This window comes from Sarcophilus harrisii, chromosome 3 (assembly GCF_902635505.1).
Source record: "Sarcophilus harrisii chromosome 3, mSarHar1.11, whole genome shotgun sequence".
NCBI lineage: Eukaryota > Metazoa > Chordata > Mammalia > Dasyuromorphia > Dasyuridae > Sarcophilus > Sarcophilus harrisii.
Window position 1 is genome coordinate 483,546,474 of NC_045428.1, and position 17,393 is coordinate 483,563,866.

General features: G+C 37.1%; 1 protein-coding gene across 1 annotated transcript in view; it reads right to left on the minus strand.

Annotated features, from left to right (window-relative positions):
• SLC35F2 (solute carrier family 35 member F2) overlaps positions 1–16,845 on the minus strand; it is a 59,473-nt gene extending 42,628 nt beyond the window's left edge. The window contains exon 1 of the mRNA XM_003764261.3: positions 16,286–16,845. Within this exon, the coding sequence (XP_003764309.1) occupies positions 16,286–16,389 (104 nt within the window). The 5' untranslated portion in view covers positions 16,390–16,845. The remainder of the gene's footprint in view (positions 1–16,285) is intronic.
• Between the last annotated feature and the right edge of the window lie 548 nt (positions 16,846–17,393).

A 17,393-nucleotide genomic window follows, 5' to 3' on the forward strand; every position in this document is an offset into this window, starting at 1 on the left:
TTTTGGTGCCACACATGGGTTAGCTATTACATATATATATACACCATGTCATATCACTTCTCTTTTGACTTCAAAAATCAAATTGATAAATTTTTATTGAGCTAATCTTTTGTGGTAGACAGTGGAGCAGGAGATATAGAAGTAATAGATGTAGTCCCTGATCTCAAAGAGATTACATTCGAATTCAAATACTCTTTCTCTGTGTGTCTCTATCTCTGTATGTCTGTTTCTGCGTCTTTGTGTGTGTCTCTATTGCTGTCTGTGAATTTATTTCTCATTGCCTCTCTCTCTCTGCCTCTTTCTGTCTCTGTCTTTCTCTGTCTCTCTGCCTCTCCCTCTATCTCTGTCTCTCTCTGTCCCTACCTCTGCCTCTCTCTGTTTCTCTGTCTCTCTTTCTCTCTGTGTTAGTTAACAGGTTAATTTCCTTTTTTAAATTATAGCTTTTTATTTTCAAAATATATCCATGGATAATTTTTTTCTAATTTTTTCCCCTCCTTTCCCCCCTGCCCCACTTGACAAGTAATTCAATATATGTTAAACATGTGCAATTCCTCTATACATATTTCCACAAATATCACACTGTACAAGAAAAATCCCAGATCAAAAAGGGAAAAATGAGAAAGAAAACAAAATGCAAGCAAACAACAACAACAAAAAAAAAGTGAAAATACTATGCTGTGTTCCACATTCAGTTCCCACTGTCCTCTCTCTGGGTACAGATGACTTTCTTCATCACAAGACCATTGGAATTGGTCTGAATCATCTCATTGTTGAAGAGAAACATGTCCATCAGAATTGATCGTGGTATAATTTTCTTGTTGCTGTATACAGTGATCTCCTGGTTCTGCTCATTTCACTTAGCATCAGTTCATACAAGTCTCTCCAGGCCTCTGAAATCATCCTGCTGATTGTTTCTTACATAACAATAATACTCCATAACATTCTTATATCATAACTTATTCAGCCATTCTCCAGTTGATTGGCATCCACTCAGTTTCCAGTTTCTTGCCACTACAGAAAGGGCTGTCACAAACATATTTGCACACGTGGGTCCCTTTCCCTCCTTTATGATCTCTTTAGGATACAGGCCAAATAGAGATACTGCTTGATCAAAGAGTATGCACAGTTTGATAGCCCTTTGGGCATAATTCCAAATTGCTCTCCAGAATAATTGAATCAGTTCACAATTCCACTAAGAATGTATTAATGTCCCACAATTGGCTAATTTCTAGGGCTTTCACATTTTTATTTACATCACATCATTACTAATATCTCATTGATTTCTTAGTTTTTCAAATAAGTTTCTTTTGAGTTTTTCCCCCCTTAATTTTGCTACTGAACTAACAATGTCAGTGATTCCTTTTAAAAAATGGTTGCCTCAATCATGCACAATAGACAGTATTTATATTGAATTCACTAAAGTACCTTGGCAGTAACATAGTTACATTAAGAAAACAGAGTCTGAAACAATAGTAAATTCAGCTGAGTTAATGCCACTTTATGTCAAACTTTGTTCAAGGGGGGAAAATATCAGTGAACCTCAAGGCAGGAAATGCCAATCTTTTATGTTACACTGATTGAAATAAAAATGAAAACTACTTGCTCTCAGTTATTCCTTTTTACATTCTATAGTGAAAAGGAATAATACAGCAGAAAAAACTGTCAGAGGACCAAGATTCAAATAGCTACTCTTTCACCTATGGAAACTGAGGCAAATCACTTTATGTCTTTAGCCTGAATTTCCTCATCTCTAAAATAAGGAAATGACTAGTGACTTCTGAGTTCTTGTCCAGGTCAATGAAACCCTGCATATCAAAAAGAGTTGCACAGGATGGGAACTCATGGATAGTTGCATCCTGTTTCATTAGAAGGGATGAGATGAGACAAGAGAATCATTGGAGTATTTACATATTTAGTATATCCCACACAATGAGATTAGTCATATAAAAATAAGTGGGAACATTTTTAGGCTGTTTGTATATTCTCTCACTCATCATAGATAATGAGAGAGAAAGACTCTACCTTTCTGATTTTTTGCTTGTTTGGAATAAAAACTTGTGTTCATGAAGTAAATTTGTGTAAATATTTCTAAAGGGTTAGGTTTAGTCCGAAGCATATTTTCCCAAATAAGAGTCATTAACTCCAAAGAAAACATGGGATTCACAGATAGGTCAGCTCATAAATGAATGAAATGGGCCCAAGCCTATGGCAAATCACCAACTATTGTCTTGTTCATCATATTCACTCTCTGGATCCTGATTTTGTACTCTCTGGGCCTCAACATCCATCTGGTCAGGAAGCTTTCTGAATTTCTGGGATTTGTCATTAACTTTGATACTGCTACTCTGAACACCTGAAGGTAAGTGCCAATCCCATGCTCCCCTCCCACATAGGTGTTCCACCTCTCTTTCCCCTCTCCCACTTCATTTGTGCATCAACAAAATTTTGTAATGATCAACTGTGATGGACGACTTGGCTCTTCTCAACAATGTGGTGATTCAAGACAATTTCAATAGACTTGGGATGGAAAATGCCAATCACATCCAGGAGTAGATCACACTAAGGAGACTGAATGTAGATCAGTGAAGTATAGTACTGTCATCTGTTTGTAGTTTTGTTTCTTTGTTTTTTCTTATGACTTTTTTTCCCTTTTGGTCTTATTTTTCTTGTGCACCATGACAAAAATGGAAATATATTTAAAAGTACTACACATAATCAACCTCTATCAAATTACTTGCTGTCTTTGGAAGAGGGAATGTAAGGGAGAGAGGGAGAAAAATTTAGAACACAAAGTCTTCCAAAAATGAATGTTGAAAACTATCTTTATATTTTATTTTTCCAAATACATATAAAGATAGTTTTTGCTTATTGGCCAATAAATAAATAAACAAGTAGATAAGCAAATAAATTCATTTGTTCATTCACCAAATTTGGAGCTTTTTGATGTTTTAATGGCAAACTGAGAATAAGTCAAACTGGATATACTCAATATCCTTCTCCCTTCCAACTTCCCTTCAACTTAAACTCAGTTTAGGAAACTTCTTCCTGACTAACTTCTGTGTATTCCACTCCCAAATCCCTACAGCAACAGCAATGACAACTACTGCTATGATAAGATGCTTCACTGGAACCTGAATTGAAACAAACTTCCTGGCATGTGCAACTTTCCAGAGGCTACTTCTCAAAAGAATTATCCATCAGTTCAGGCCTCCCAAAGTCATTTCATGAGAGTAGAGAACAGGTCATGCCCCTCTCATCCTTCAAGACCAGGCAAGATGCCATATTCCATTAAGATAAATCTAGCTCAGCCAGTAATTTGTGTTAAAATTTAGGGAAACCATTATTTTTTTTGTCAAAAACTACATTAATTTCTATGTAGATTATCAAAACAAAAGCTTGACTTTAAAACTGCCTTGAATCTCTCTAGAGAACAAATTTTGTTCAGTCATTTTTTAAATCATGTCTAACTTTTCAAGACTCCATTTTTTCTGGCAAAGATACTGGAGTTCTTTGCCATGTACTTCCTCAGCTCATTTTATAGATGAGGAAATTTAGATAAACAGGGTTAAGTGATTTGTCCAGGGTCACATAGCTAGCAAATGTCTGAGGCTAGACTTGTAGTCAGAAAAAGGAATCTTCTTGACTCCAGGTCCAGGGTTCTATCCACTAGACCACCTAGCTGCTCCTGGAGTGCCAAAGTGAACAAAACTCTTATTCTCACCAATTAGTTACCCCTCTTTCTTCTCTCATTCCCCAAACCAGACTTTCTGCCATGCATCCATTTAATGTACTCAGACTTTCTGCCATGAATCCATTTAATGTACTCAGAATGTGTCTAGGGGAAAGAAAGCAAAACAAAAACAAAACAAAACAAAACAAACAAAAAAATGGAGTCACAAAAAGTTGGACACAACTGAAAAACAACTCACAAACATTTCTAAGTATTCATGGAACTCCAGAAGTGATTCTGCACATGAAAGTGAGATGAAGAAACATAATTAGCATTTCTCCATGAGTTATCCCATGCCCTCCAGCTTTTCATCAAGCAGGTCTAAACTTTCAAACAAGAAAAGCAGAAATCAACTTTCAAATTGTTATTCATTAGCCTTAATTCTTCATCCTCATAATAGGATCAGAAAATTATAATCTAGTCTATGGATTACCTAACATCTTTATTTCATCTCTTTTTCTTCTGTTTCCTCTCTTTGGGCTGAGAGAATTATAAAATTATAGGACCATAGATTGAGAGTCGAAAATGGTTTAACCTTCAAATCTAAATCCTTCGTTTTAGAAATGAGAAACTAAGGCACAGAGAGGTCTTATTGATTAATAGCATAAGATCTATAGAATTATTTTATTATATTCATGTTGTATTAAGATAAAATAATAATGGTATTAATATAATAATAATGGTTAACATTTATAAAGTATTTATTATGTGCCAGACACTGTGCTAAGTGCTCTACAACTACTATTATAACTACTAATCATTAGATACTCACAGTATCTCTGGGAGGTAGGTGCTATCATTGCTTTTATTTTACAGACAGGCAAACTAAGACAGAGATTAGATTTGCCCAGGGTCACATAGCTAGTATCTGAGGCTGAATTTGAACTCATCTCCCCAACTTAAATGGCTTACTTGTTCAAGATCACAAAGATAGTAGTTGGTTAAGCAGATTTGAATCCATGTACTCTGACTCCAATAACTCTTTCCTCTTCCTTGATATAGGGATAAAAACAGCACTTACCTTACATACAGCCTTGTTGTGAGAATCAAAAAAAGATAATACATGTAAAGTGTTTTGCAAACTCAAATCTCTTTATCAGTGCTAGTTATTATTATCATACCAAGTCAACAAAATACAAAGATAAGTAAGACATAATCCCTGTTCTCAATGAACTAATAATCTGTAGATAGCTTCTGATCATTGATATAATAAAGGTCCTTTTTATGGAGGCTAAAAATTGGAATTTGAGGGGATGCCCATCAATTAGGGAATGACTGAACAAGTTGTGGTTAATGAATGTAATGGAACACTGTAGCGCTATCAGAAATGGTGAGCAGGTGGATTTCAGGAAAATCTGAGAAAGACTTGAATGAACTATTTGGAGACTGTCTTGAGTTTAAATTCTTTCATAGGTGACACTATAATCCATGCTTGATAACTCAACACTAGCACTTATGGAGCACTTTTAAGATTTGCAAAACATTTTTTCTCTATAACAACCCTACCTGAGACAGTATTATTATCCCCATTTTACAGATAAAGAAATTGAGAGAGAGTTAAGTTGCTTGCCCAAAATCATAAAGTTTATAAGGTTCTGGGGCTGCATTTGAAATCAGGTCTTGGGTACAGATCCAACCCTAAACCAAGAAAAAAAAATTGACAAGAGAACATGGCAAGCAGGTTAACTTAAGTTTTTATTATAACTATAGTGTCCAACTTTTTGTGACCCCATGACCCAATAGTCTATGGGAGTGTTATTTGTTTTTTTGGCAAAGATAATGAAGTTGTTAGCTATATCCTTCTCCAGAGAATCTTTTTGTGAGGCTATCAGAGATTAGGTAACTTGGCATCACACAGCTAGGAAGTATCTGAAGTCATATTAGAACTTAAATCTTTCTGACTCCAGATCTGGTGCTTGATCTACTGTGACACTGAGATGCAGCTACACTCTACCTCTGATCAGCTTCATTTTCCAGTTTTACATGATGATTCTTTATGTAGCTTTCTTGCCACTCTTCATGTACATCATTGCCAAGGATATGCTGCCACCCACTCATATATTTTTCTATCATCCTCTGAGTCTTCAAAATTTTTTATTCTTCTGAGATCATTGTGTTCTATGCTTCACTGCCAATAGCAACCTCCAGGAGAACAGTGATGTCAGGAAAGAGATACAGATAAATAGGTGGAGATGAAGATAGGGAAATGAGGAGATCAAGAAAGGGGAAGGGAGGGAGGGAGGGAGGGAAGGAGGAAGGGAAAGAGAGAGGGAGAGAGGAAAGGAGGAAAGGGAAGAGAGAGAGAGAGAGAGACAAAAAGAAAGGCAGAGAGAGAAAGAAGTGGAGAGAGGGGAGAAAGGGAAAGGGGAGAAAGAGAAAAGGGAAGAAAGGGAGGGAGGTAAAAGAGAAGGAGAGAGAGAGGAAAAAAAGGGAAAGGGAGAGGGGGGAGAGATAGAGAGGGAGAGAGAGAAAGAAGGGGGGGTGACCCTAGGCAATTTGATTTGTTGAAAGTGCTGCCCAGCCAGCTTTCTTCCAATTCAGTCTTGAATTTAGTTCAGTTGGTGTCCATCTATATTGCATCACCAATATAGAAATATTAGTAGACCAACTCAATAACTATCTAGTTGTATTTTATAAAGTGAACAAGAAACTCCTTGATTTTACATTTAAAGCTGCACTTTCCTTTGTCAATATTTTTGGTGGATGAGGGTAGCAAAAAAGAATTAAAAATAAATGTCAAAATGAAAACTCAGACTTAATTATATGTCAAGGTGTGGTCTTTTGTACAAAATTGTCTTTGAAAGTCTGTTTCTTTATTATGTTTTCATAAAGAATATCCTTCCCCCCCAAAAAAAATATCCTTCAACATCATTCTCATAGATTTTAGCTAGAAATTTAAAGTAGCCCTAAGGATTGGTAGTTGCTGATGTCTTTGTGATTGCTTTTTACTGGTAGTAATCTGTGATTCTTTTAGAATCTGCCCCACTGAAATATCTGAAATATCTATTTTCTTTCTTTCTTTTTTTCTTTCTTTCTTTTTTTGCTGAGGCAATTGGGGTCAAGTGACTTGCTCAGAGTCACACAGCCAGGAAGTGTTAAGTGTCTGAGGACAAATCTGAATTCAGGTCCTCCTGACTTTAGGGTTGGTGCTCTCTCCACTGGGCCACCTAGCTGCCCCTGAAATATCTATTTTCAAGATAACAAATGCCTGGCTGATTTATTGAACATAGACTCTAAAATAGAATCCCAGATTTAGAGCTGAAAGGAACTTCAAAGGTGAAGCCTCCCAGTCCAACTACTTTGTTTTATCAAACAGATTCAATGAGATTGACTGACTGATCTGCCTAAGACTACACAAGTAAAGAGATCTGTGAATGAGGCCCTGTGTCTACAGAAGGTTATACTCTATCCATTCTGCTATTTTAGGCCATTTTATTTCACAAATGAGAAAACTGAGGTCAAAAGGAGTGAAATGACTAGCCCAAGGATTGGTTAAGGACTGAATTGGATCTAGAATCCAGGTCTCTTGATTTCTATTTATGTCAACAATTTTTCAGTCTGGTGATTTTAATTTTAATTGAAGAGGAAAAGCGCAAACTTACAAATGGCGATGTTGCCCTTTCAATGGTGCATAAAATGATGTTTCTAATTTATGTAATTTAAATGCAGCATGTAATTATATTATAATGGTACTTGGTAATGTTTGTGTGATCACTTCTGCAATAAAGATTTACTTTGAATATTTTTATTTTTAAAAATAAATTTAATAAAGAAAATAAATATCTAGATACCTTTAAAAAAAAAAAAAAAAGTATAAGTAGACCTGCTATTATTTACTCACTATCTTCTGAAAGTCTGATTTCCTAATATGGTATTTGGTCATTTAATGTCAAGATAAGACAAAGTGAATGAAGTCATGATTAGAAAACAAAGAGAAGCCTTTAACTTCATTTCTAAAATCAAAGAAGGAAATGACCTGAAGATACATGCACGAAATATGTCAGTGCCTTTTCTCTTACCTTTACATTTTACTTCCCTCCATACAGTAGGGCACACTTGCCATCTTCCAACCCTTAACTTTTGACTTAGACATCCCTCCTGCCTGCAATGTTCTTCTTTCTGACTCCCAGACACTCTGATTTCTTTCAAAACTCAACTCAAATCTTACCTTGTACAGGAGACATTTCCCACTTCTCTTACCATTCATTCAGAAATTACTTTCTATTACCTCTGTTTATACGTTGAATATATCTACTTGTTTTCACCATTAGAATGTGATTTCCTAGAGAATAGGTCCCAGTGTTGCCTTTCTTTGTATTCCCATTGCTTAGTATAGTAAGCACATACAAGTGCTTAATAAAAGGTTTTTGAAACTTGGTGACTAACTTACCATATGTCCTCTCTCCCCCACAATCACAGATCTAGTGAATAACAAACTCCTTCTCTGTCTCCAATTCCTACCTACTGAACATGATGTTTCTGATTTTAAATGGCAGGAAGACTTTATGATAGTTACAATCACTCCCCTTTCCATATCTTAACATTCTTGGTATTTCCTGACTTGGGCTGAAACAAGTCTACATTGGAAGTAAGGAATCTAAGTATAATAAATTCTGAAATTCTGGAAAATAAAATTATCAGAGACCACGTGAGGGAGAACAGGAAGAAGGAAATAACGGGAAGGAACTGAAAACAAATTTACAACTGTACAGTCTGCAGTGATGACCCATCAATGGCTATTATGTGCCCAAATCTTATCAAGAAAAAATGCCCCAAAAGGGAAAGCAAGTGCACTTAAGTCAGGATCCTTAGTTTGCATGTCACTAAAGAAAAGAGATCTGACACAGCTAGGCAGCTTTAATTTTTGGCATAACCTTTGGCCCCCTTGGTCACTGTCTCTTTACTCTGATTTGGACTACTCTGGACTCTACCCATTAGCAATCCTTTATAGCAGCACTGGGTCCCTCATTTCCCAATAGAAACTGAAAAGGAGAGTGAGAAACAAGAAATCATCAAATTTAATTCATTTCAATTCTATTATTAAGTGTCCCTATAGTGTATAGCCTCTCCAGTTGATCATCCTCAACTGTTCAATGAATACTATTAAGTGGATGTTCCACAATCATTTCAAATTCAACACATCCAAATTTGTCAACTTTTCTTCTAAATCCTGACTCTTAACTTACTTCTTTCTTTCAAAAGCACTAACCATCCCTCTTATCATTAAGGAGTCATCTAGACACTTAGCTCTTCACTGTCTGCAGCCAACCAATGGCTAAATCTTATTAAGTTGTATTACTTCAGTATTTCTAGTTGTCCTCTTCTCTCTGCTTACACAGCCATCATCTTAGTCCAAGTATTCATTACCTCTCTCCAGGACTTTTAGCAGAGCCTCCCAGTAGGACTCCCTGCATCCAATCTTTCCCTTTTCTACCCATCCTTCACACAGATGCCAAATTGATATACCCAAAACATGGATCCACCATGTCATCCTCCTGCTCAAGAAATTCTTATGACTCCCTACTGCCTTAAGAGAATAAAATACACTTGAGTTTGAAACATAACATAGATTTAGCCTCTTTTCAAGATTACCAAACATTTCTTATGTCTACTTGATGTTCTGTGTAGATCTAATATTCTAGTTCCCACTTCCATGTCTGGAATACAGGTCCTCCTCATCTTTCATTTTAGAATCTCTAGTTTCTCCAAAGCTCAGCTTAAGTACCACATCTTACACAAGGTTTTTGAAAAAACCTCTAATTCATGAGTTTTCATCCTGATGATGAGGGACTTCCAAATTATCTATGAATAGATTTCAATGAGTCTCTATATATATTTTTTTTTATCTAGGTAAGTGTACTCAATGTAATTGATCTCTTTTGTAATTCTATTTTATGCCTTTAAAAACATTATTCTTAGATGGGGTTTATAGGGTTCACCAAAGGCCACCAAAGGCAAAATATCAAAGGTATTTATGACAAAAAAAAAAAAGGATTAGGAACTTCTACTCTAATCTTTTGGCCCATACGCCTCTCCCAACATTACTTCATATTGACTTTTTATATATTTTGCAATTAGGGCAGCTAAGAACATTAGGCTGGGGTCAGGAAGACCTCACTAGCAATGTGACCCTGGGCAAGTCACTTAATCCTATTTGCTTCAATTTCTTCATCTGTAAAATGAGGTAGAAAAGGGAATGTTAAATGACTCCAATATCTTTGCCAAAAAAACATCAAATGAGGTCAGTGAAGAATTGAACATGAAGGAACCACAAAATTTGCATTTACTTATCAGAGTACATAATGCTTCTCTCCATCAAATTGTAAGCTCATTGAAAACAGAGATTGTTTTTGCGTTTGTCTTCATATTCACTACCTAACACAGTGCCTAATACAAAAGAGGGGTTTTTTTGTTTTTGTTTTTTTGCTGAGGCACTTGGGGTTAAGTGACTTGCCCAGGTTCACAGGGCTAAGAAGTGTTAAGTGTCTGAGGCCAGATTTGAACCCAGGTCCTCCTGACTTCAGGGCTGGTGCTCTATCCACTGTACCACCTAGCCATCCCACAAAAGAGATTCTTAATAAATCCTTTGTTTATTGTTGTAGAGCATTGAATTGGGTATGAGGAGATATAAAGTTGGCAGGGGAAGGGGGGATTCCAATCCAATCCAATAAAATCTTTATTTTTCCTTAATTTTTTTCATTTCTTTTAAAAACATTTATTATTTATTTTTTAATCATTTTCTTCTTTTTAAATTTTGAGTTCCAGATTCTCTCCCTCCCTCCAACCCCCTTCCCCATCCGCTTCAGCTGAAGCATAATAGATTCTGCTCCAGCCCTTCATCTCTACTCTAAGATCTTCTTCCTGTCCCAAGTGCAGTTTTTGTATACACCATATTGTTGGAATCAGGTTTCCAATTCTTCTATCTTCTTCCTTTCTTTGGATCAGCTCATCCCATTCACATTGACAGTTATGATCATTAATTGTGCCATTTCCCTCATTTTCCTCTGTCTTCTTTCTCTTTTTATCTCATATCTCCTCAAAAGTCTATTTTACTTCCAACTACTACCTTTCCCAAAACATCCTTCCTCTTAAAATCCTCCCCTCATAACTCTTAGCCCCTTTCTTTCCCCTCTCCCTATTAGGTAAAATAGAGTTCAATGCCCAAAAGAGAGGGTGTGTGTGTCTGTGTGTGTGTGTGTGTGTGTGTGAGGTTCCAGTGAAAATGAGGTTCAAGTACTGCCACTACCCACCATTTTTCCTTCGGTTATAAAAGCTCTTCCTTGCACTTGTACTTTATGTGAGAAAATCTGCCCCATTCTGCCTTTCCTTTTCCATTTTTCCATGTATCCCTCTTTCTTACAACTGCATCCTTTTTTTCAGAGATCATCCCAACATAATCAACTTACACCCATGCCCTCTATGTAGACTACTAAATAGTTTAATAAAGATAAAGTTCTCACATTACATAATTATATTATCATCTTCCCATATAGGAATGTAAGCAGTTTAACTTTATTGCATCCCTTATGATCCTTCTTTGATGTTTACTTTTTTATGCTTCTCTTTTTGAAGGTCAAATTTTCTATTCAGTTCTGGTCTTTTCCTCAGGAATGCTTTAAAGTCATCCTACATAATTATACTCAGTTGTATTATATAGGTTATTCTTGGTTGTAATTCTACTCTTTTGCCTTCAGGAATATCATTTTTTTTTTTTAACATGAAGCTGCTAAATCTTGTGTGATCTTAACTGTGACTCCACAATATTTGAATTGTGTCTTTTTGGCTGTTTACAATATTTTCTTCTTCACCTGGGAGTTCTAGAATTTGGAAACATTATTCCTGGATGCTTTCATTTTGGGATCTCTTTTAGGAGATGATTGGTGGATTCTTTCGATTTCTATTTTACCCCATGGTTCTAGGATATTGGAATCATTCTCCTTGGTAGTTTCTTGAAATGTCTAATCTCTCTCTTTTTTAATCATGGGTTTCAGATAGTCTAATAACTCTTAAAATATCTCTCAATTTTCTAGATCAGTTACTTTTCTAATAAGATACTTCACATTTTCTTCCATTTTTTTCATTTTATTGTTTTATTATTTCTTGAAATTTCATAGAAATTTCATTAGCTTCCACTCACTTAATTCTAATTTTTATGGAATTATTTTCTTCAGTTAAGCTTTTATAACTTTTTCAAATTGACCAATTCTGCTATTTAAAGAATTCTTTTCTTTGGAGAATTTTTGTATCTCCTTTTCTATTTGGCCTATTCTACTTTTAAAGGCATTCTTTTCTTCAGTGAATTTTTGTGACTCTTTCACCATTTGTTCAGTCATTATCAGCCATGTCCAACTCCTTCTCCAGATCATTTTACAAAAGAGAAAACCTGAGTCAAACAGGGTTAAGTGACTTGCCCAGGATCACACGGCAAATGAGTGTCTGAGGCCAGATTTGAACTCAGGAAGATGTTTTCCTTTTTCCCAGCTTAGCACTCTCTCTACTACCTATCTACTCCATCTTTTACCTTCAAACCAATTCTGATTTTTACGGTGATGTTTTCTACAGTATTTTTTGTGCCTCTTTTACCAAGCTGTTAATTTTCTTTTCATAATTTTTTTGTGTCATTCATTCCCCGCCCCCCCTCCCCAATTTTTCCTCAACCATTCTTTTATCTTTCTTTAACTCTTCATGGAATTCTTGTTGGGTTTGGATCCAATTAGAATTTTCCTGGGTGAAGAGAGTTTTCTTATAGTTGTTTTCATATTATGGTCTTCATATTATTTCTTGGTCTTTCCTGCCATGATAGTAGCTTTGTATGGTCAAGTTCTTTTTGTTGTTGTTTGCACATTTTCTCAGTTCATGTGTCACTTTGAACTCTATGCTAAAGTTGGGCTCTGCTCACCTGATGGTTCAAAGGTACTAAGCCAAACTGTAAGCTTTGTTGTACTTCTGTTTTCTCAGAGTCAGTTCTGAGGTCTGAAAGTTTTTGGTACTTCCAAGGTGGTATTATCCTGGAAGAAATGTGATTACAGCTCTCTTGGCCTGTACTCCAGTCTTAGTTCTTGCTCCCCTGAAGCCACAAGTGCTAGTGCTCCTCTTGACCCTAGAACTTCAACCCAAAACTACTTATAGGCAATAGAGTTAACAATCAGTACAAACTGATTCAGTACCAGCAAAGGGTCCCCTGTAATCCCTTTCTGACTAGTTTTCCCAATCCCTTACTAGCTCTAGGGCTGAGAGTTTCCAAAGCTGCTGTTGCTGCTATCATAGCCACCTCCAAAGGTCCTCTGCTGGTGCTCCTACTGAACTCAGGGCCTATACCCACCTGGATATTACAGACCTCTCCTGGTGACCTCCTAAATTGTCTTAGACTGGTGGTATAATGCATGGAGTACTGAGCCTGACATCAAGAAAATCTGAGTTTAAATCCAGTCTCAGAAACTTACTAGCTTTGTTATCCTAGCTAAAACACTTAACCCTCGGTTTCCTGATCTGTCATATGATCTGGAAAAGGAAATGGCAAACCACTCTAGTATCTTTGTCAAGAAAACCCCAAATGGAGTCACAAGGAGTTGAACAAGTGATTGAAAGCATTAGCAGTTGGAAAAATTCAGGGAAAGCATTTTATGTCTTAAAGAAAACGAAAGATTCTGTGAGATCGGATCAGAGTAGACAGAGTGCTTTCCAGGTATGGAGCAATACCAACACAAAAGCAGAGGGATGAACCTAACATTACAGGAACCTAAGGGTTTGAAGAGAAAGAATAAGAGCCCTTACAGTTTTCTTTAGTCCTATGAAATACACTCTAAGCATAGGGGAGGAATGAAATGATCTTCATAGAGAATCGAAGTAGGCTATTCTAGTTGGAAAGTAGAACATGAAAAGTAGACATGAATAAATAAGCTTGGAAAAGTGAGCTAGAGCTAACTTATGAAAGGCTTTCAATGTTTTATCCTAGAAATAAAAGGAAGCCATTGAAGTTTCTTAAGCAGAAGAGTGACAAATTTTTGATTGTGGTTTAAAGGATTCAAGAGATTAGAAGAGAGGAATTCAATTAAGAAACAATAGAAGCAGTTCAGACAAGAGGTGATTAGGCCAGAATTAGGATGATGGTCATGTAAATTGAAAGGAAAAGATAAGAGACCTGGACAAAGGTAGAATTCACTAAGCAATTTAAGCAAAAAGACTTAAGCAATTTAAGGAGGAAGAGAAAGAGTTGAGAAATAACTTTAGACTTAGTTGATTATAGATCATTCTCAACATTCTCAACCCTTTATTCATTCAAAAAGTATTTATTAAGCCCCATTCTAAGTGTTGAGATAGATAAAAAATTATAGTTCTTACCTTCATGTATTATACAAGATGGGGGAAGGGGAGTGAGGGAAAGAGCACCAGAGCACCTAAATATGATAAAAAGTAGACTGTGATAGAGGTAAAGGAGATATCTAGACCAAGTACAGTAAGAAAATCTGAATCATTCTTGCCTTCCAGGAATTTATAATTTAGAGGGAAAGATAAGATGGGAAAACAAGTTACTTAATACCAGGCAGTTGTGACTATAACCCTATAAGATGTAAGAGCAAAGTGCTGTGAGAGGCCAGGGAGAAAAAAATCACTTCCAGCAGGGGGAAAGAAGACTTATTTATGGCAAGATATATTTATGATGGGGATGGCTAGATGATGCAATAGATAGAGTGCTAAACCTGGAGTCAGAAAGACCCGAGTTCAAATGTGGCCTCAGATACATATTAGTTTTTTATCCTGGGCACATCACCTAACCCTGTTTGCCTCAGTTTTCTCATCTGTAAAATAAGCTAGAGAAGGAAATGATAAACCACTCTAGTATCTCTGCCAAGAAAACCCCAAATGGGATTGCAAACAAATCGGACACGACTGAACAAAAATACATATGATTAGAGGAAGCATGGAGTGGTATTGGTTTATAGAAGTAGCCTTGGGTTGGAGTCAGGTACTGCCTCTGCTACATATTGGTGGTATAACCATAAGCAAGTCAAATTGATCTCTTTAACAGTAAGAGGTAATTGAGAATGTAAATTGCAATTGAATTGTTTATGTTCTTTACACCAAAGTTGGAAGGGCTATTAAAGATCATCCAATTCAATGTCATTTTACAGAAAAGGAAACTGAGGCCCAAGGAAGCAGTGATTTGTCCTCTAAAATTCAAACATTTTGAAATTTAGAATTTTTTTTTTCATTTCAAAACCACAGTCTATCTTCGAAAAATAGTCTAATAACCTCTTTTGTTCAGTAGTTTAGAAATTCTCCCGGTGAAATGTCAACTCTCCACATAGACCAATCAAAATCTAATAATCCGGAGCTAAATAATTCAGGCCCTTCACACCTATAAAACCTAACAACCATTGTGCATATTTCCTCCCTCTTAAATGCATCTTCTTAGGCTAATTAATACAACATACTGTCACTTCGGTTGCTTGCCCGGCTCGAGGTATCTGTCTGTGCTTCCTGCAAATAACAGAAGCCATGGCAAACACCTACTTTTCTAAAGCTCGCCCAGACAGTCAACCCCATTCTCTGAGTCAGGGCACAGTGCTAGGAGGAGACACAAAAAACAGGGAAGACTGGAGTCCTGTCTTTGCCTCAGTTGATTTAGGGGACCTCCCTTCCCATCATGCTCACGCATATTCTGAAGTGTGGATGTCGTATGGAGTGTGAGCAGCAGACAGATAAAGACAGATTTTTCCCTTGAACCCGTCAATTGGCTCCCTACCTGAGAATTAAGGAAGCAAACAGGAATTTAGTAGCACGTCAGCGGCAGGCAGTAGTAATCTATCCCACCTGGCTCACCTCCTTAGCACATCAGCACTCCTTGGGCTAGACACAAGTTCCCATTTCTCCTCTCAGCCCCCGCCCCCAATTAAGCAAACCTTCAACAAGTAGTTAAGAAGCAAGCACAAACGTAAATATCACATTTGAGAGACTGCCTGCTGTAGTGAAAAAAAAATCTAAACTAAAGGTCAGAGGACCTGGGTACTTCAGGACCTGTTACTTCCACTAAAATGTGTCAGAATTGCTTTATTGACATAAATAAAAGTAAGATATTATTTGTTAGTACCTGCTCTCAAAAAACTTATATTCTTTTTCCCTCACAAGAGGGACCAGCCTCACAAGCTTCAACAGAATGCTCACAAATCATCCAGAATACATATATGCACTTTGTAAGGTGTGCGAGCGAAATACAGAAACAAAGACAGAGACAGTGGAATGACAGACACAAGGACTAGGTGGAAAGGGAAATTCCGAAAATGTTCCACTCCCCACACACACACACTTCACGAAATCTGATGGTGAAACATCCATTTTGGCTGGACCTATTTTGGTTTGGGGTCCCTCCAAGCTCTAGTTTTTGCATCCTCTGCTCCTTTACCAGAAATTCAGCTCTGGGGAGTTTGTAGCTTTGGCGACACGTGTATGGTTCCTCTAGTAACTACACAGCTTACCTACCAAGGTATTTCGCCTTTTTTTCGTCCCTCCCCGCCTTCTTCCAGAGCTACTGAACCCTCTGCTCTTTGTACTCACCAGGTGAAGAGTTTTTCTTTGATCCTGAGCAGGAGATTCATGAAATTGTTGAGAAATCCCGGTGCTTCCGAGGAGCATGGGGCTTGTGGACTAGGCGCCTCCATGTGCAAGACCTGCGTCTGCCTCGCTTTTGACTAGCACTGTGGGATCTCCACCAAAATATGCCTGCTGGCCCGAGAAGGGAAGAGGCGGTGCTTGTGTGAAGCTGGATCAGACTCCTCTCCAACCGCGGAATTCTCCTCTTTCTGACTCTCCTCTGCCTTGCTCCTTCTGCAGCAAATCATTAACAGTCGGGAAAGGAGAGCCAGACAATCCATTTGCAAATTATAACACTGGCAGCTTTGGGGTGCAAAGAACACAAGACTGAAAGAGGGGAAATTGCTTTTGTGGGTAGTTAATTCTGACAACTTATGTGCATTTCATGTTTTTATGACTTCTATTTCATGCCAATAAATGAGAGGATATGAATTTTTTTAATTATTATTATTCCCACGCTGCTTTCAGCAGAGTACAGAAAGAGAGCTAAACGATAACTAAACATTCTTTTAAAGAATCTTGTCCCTCCCGGTATCTCTTAAGCTCCTTCCTTCTGATTTATTTGCAGAAGGCACTTTCCTTAAGGGGAAAAAAGAAAAGAAAAGAAAAGAAAACCCTAAACCGCCTCTGTTCCTGTGTCATTGTCTTTTCAAAATACTGTTGAAAATATAAAATGAAAGCGAAAACATTTCTCTGTTGTGTGAGGCATGGTGTATTTCCTTCCTTCTTGGACCTAGTTTAGCTGGCCCTTTGTTATTCAGAGTTGCAGCAAGCTGTGACAGCATAAAACAAAGTAAGTTTGCCAGCTCTGGTAGTTGGCACCAATTCTGGGATGCCCTGTCCCCGTGCCACTCCATTAGCTGAACCCATGTGCTGAGGAGAAATTGAAAGCAGTATCAAATCTCTTGGAACTGGTGCCTGGAGCATCTAGATCAACCTATGTCTTTCATATTATTTCAAACCATTATGTACCCTGAAAAGGAAGCATGACCTCCTTTTGCTTCTATAAGAAGATAAACATTTGGGAGAGAGAAAGATCTGACCTGGTTTTTTTTTTCTTTACTATTTCTTT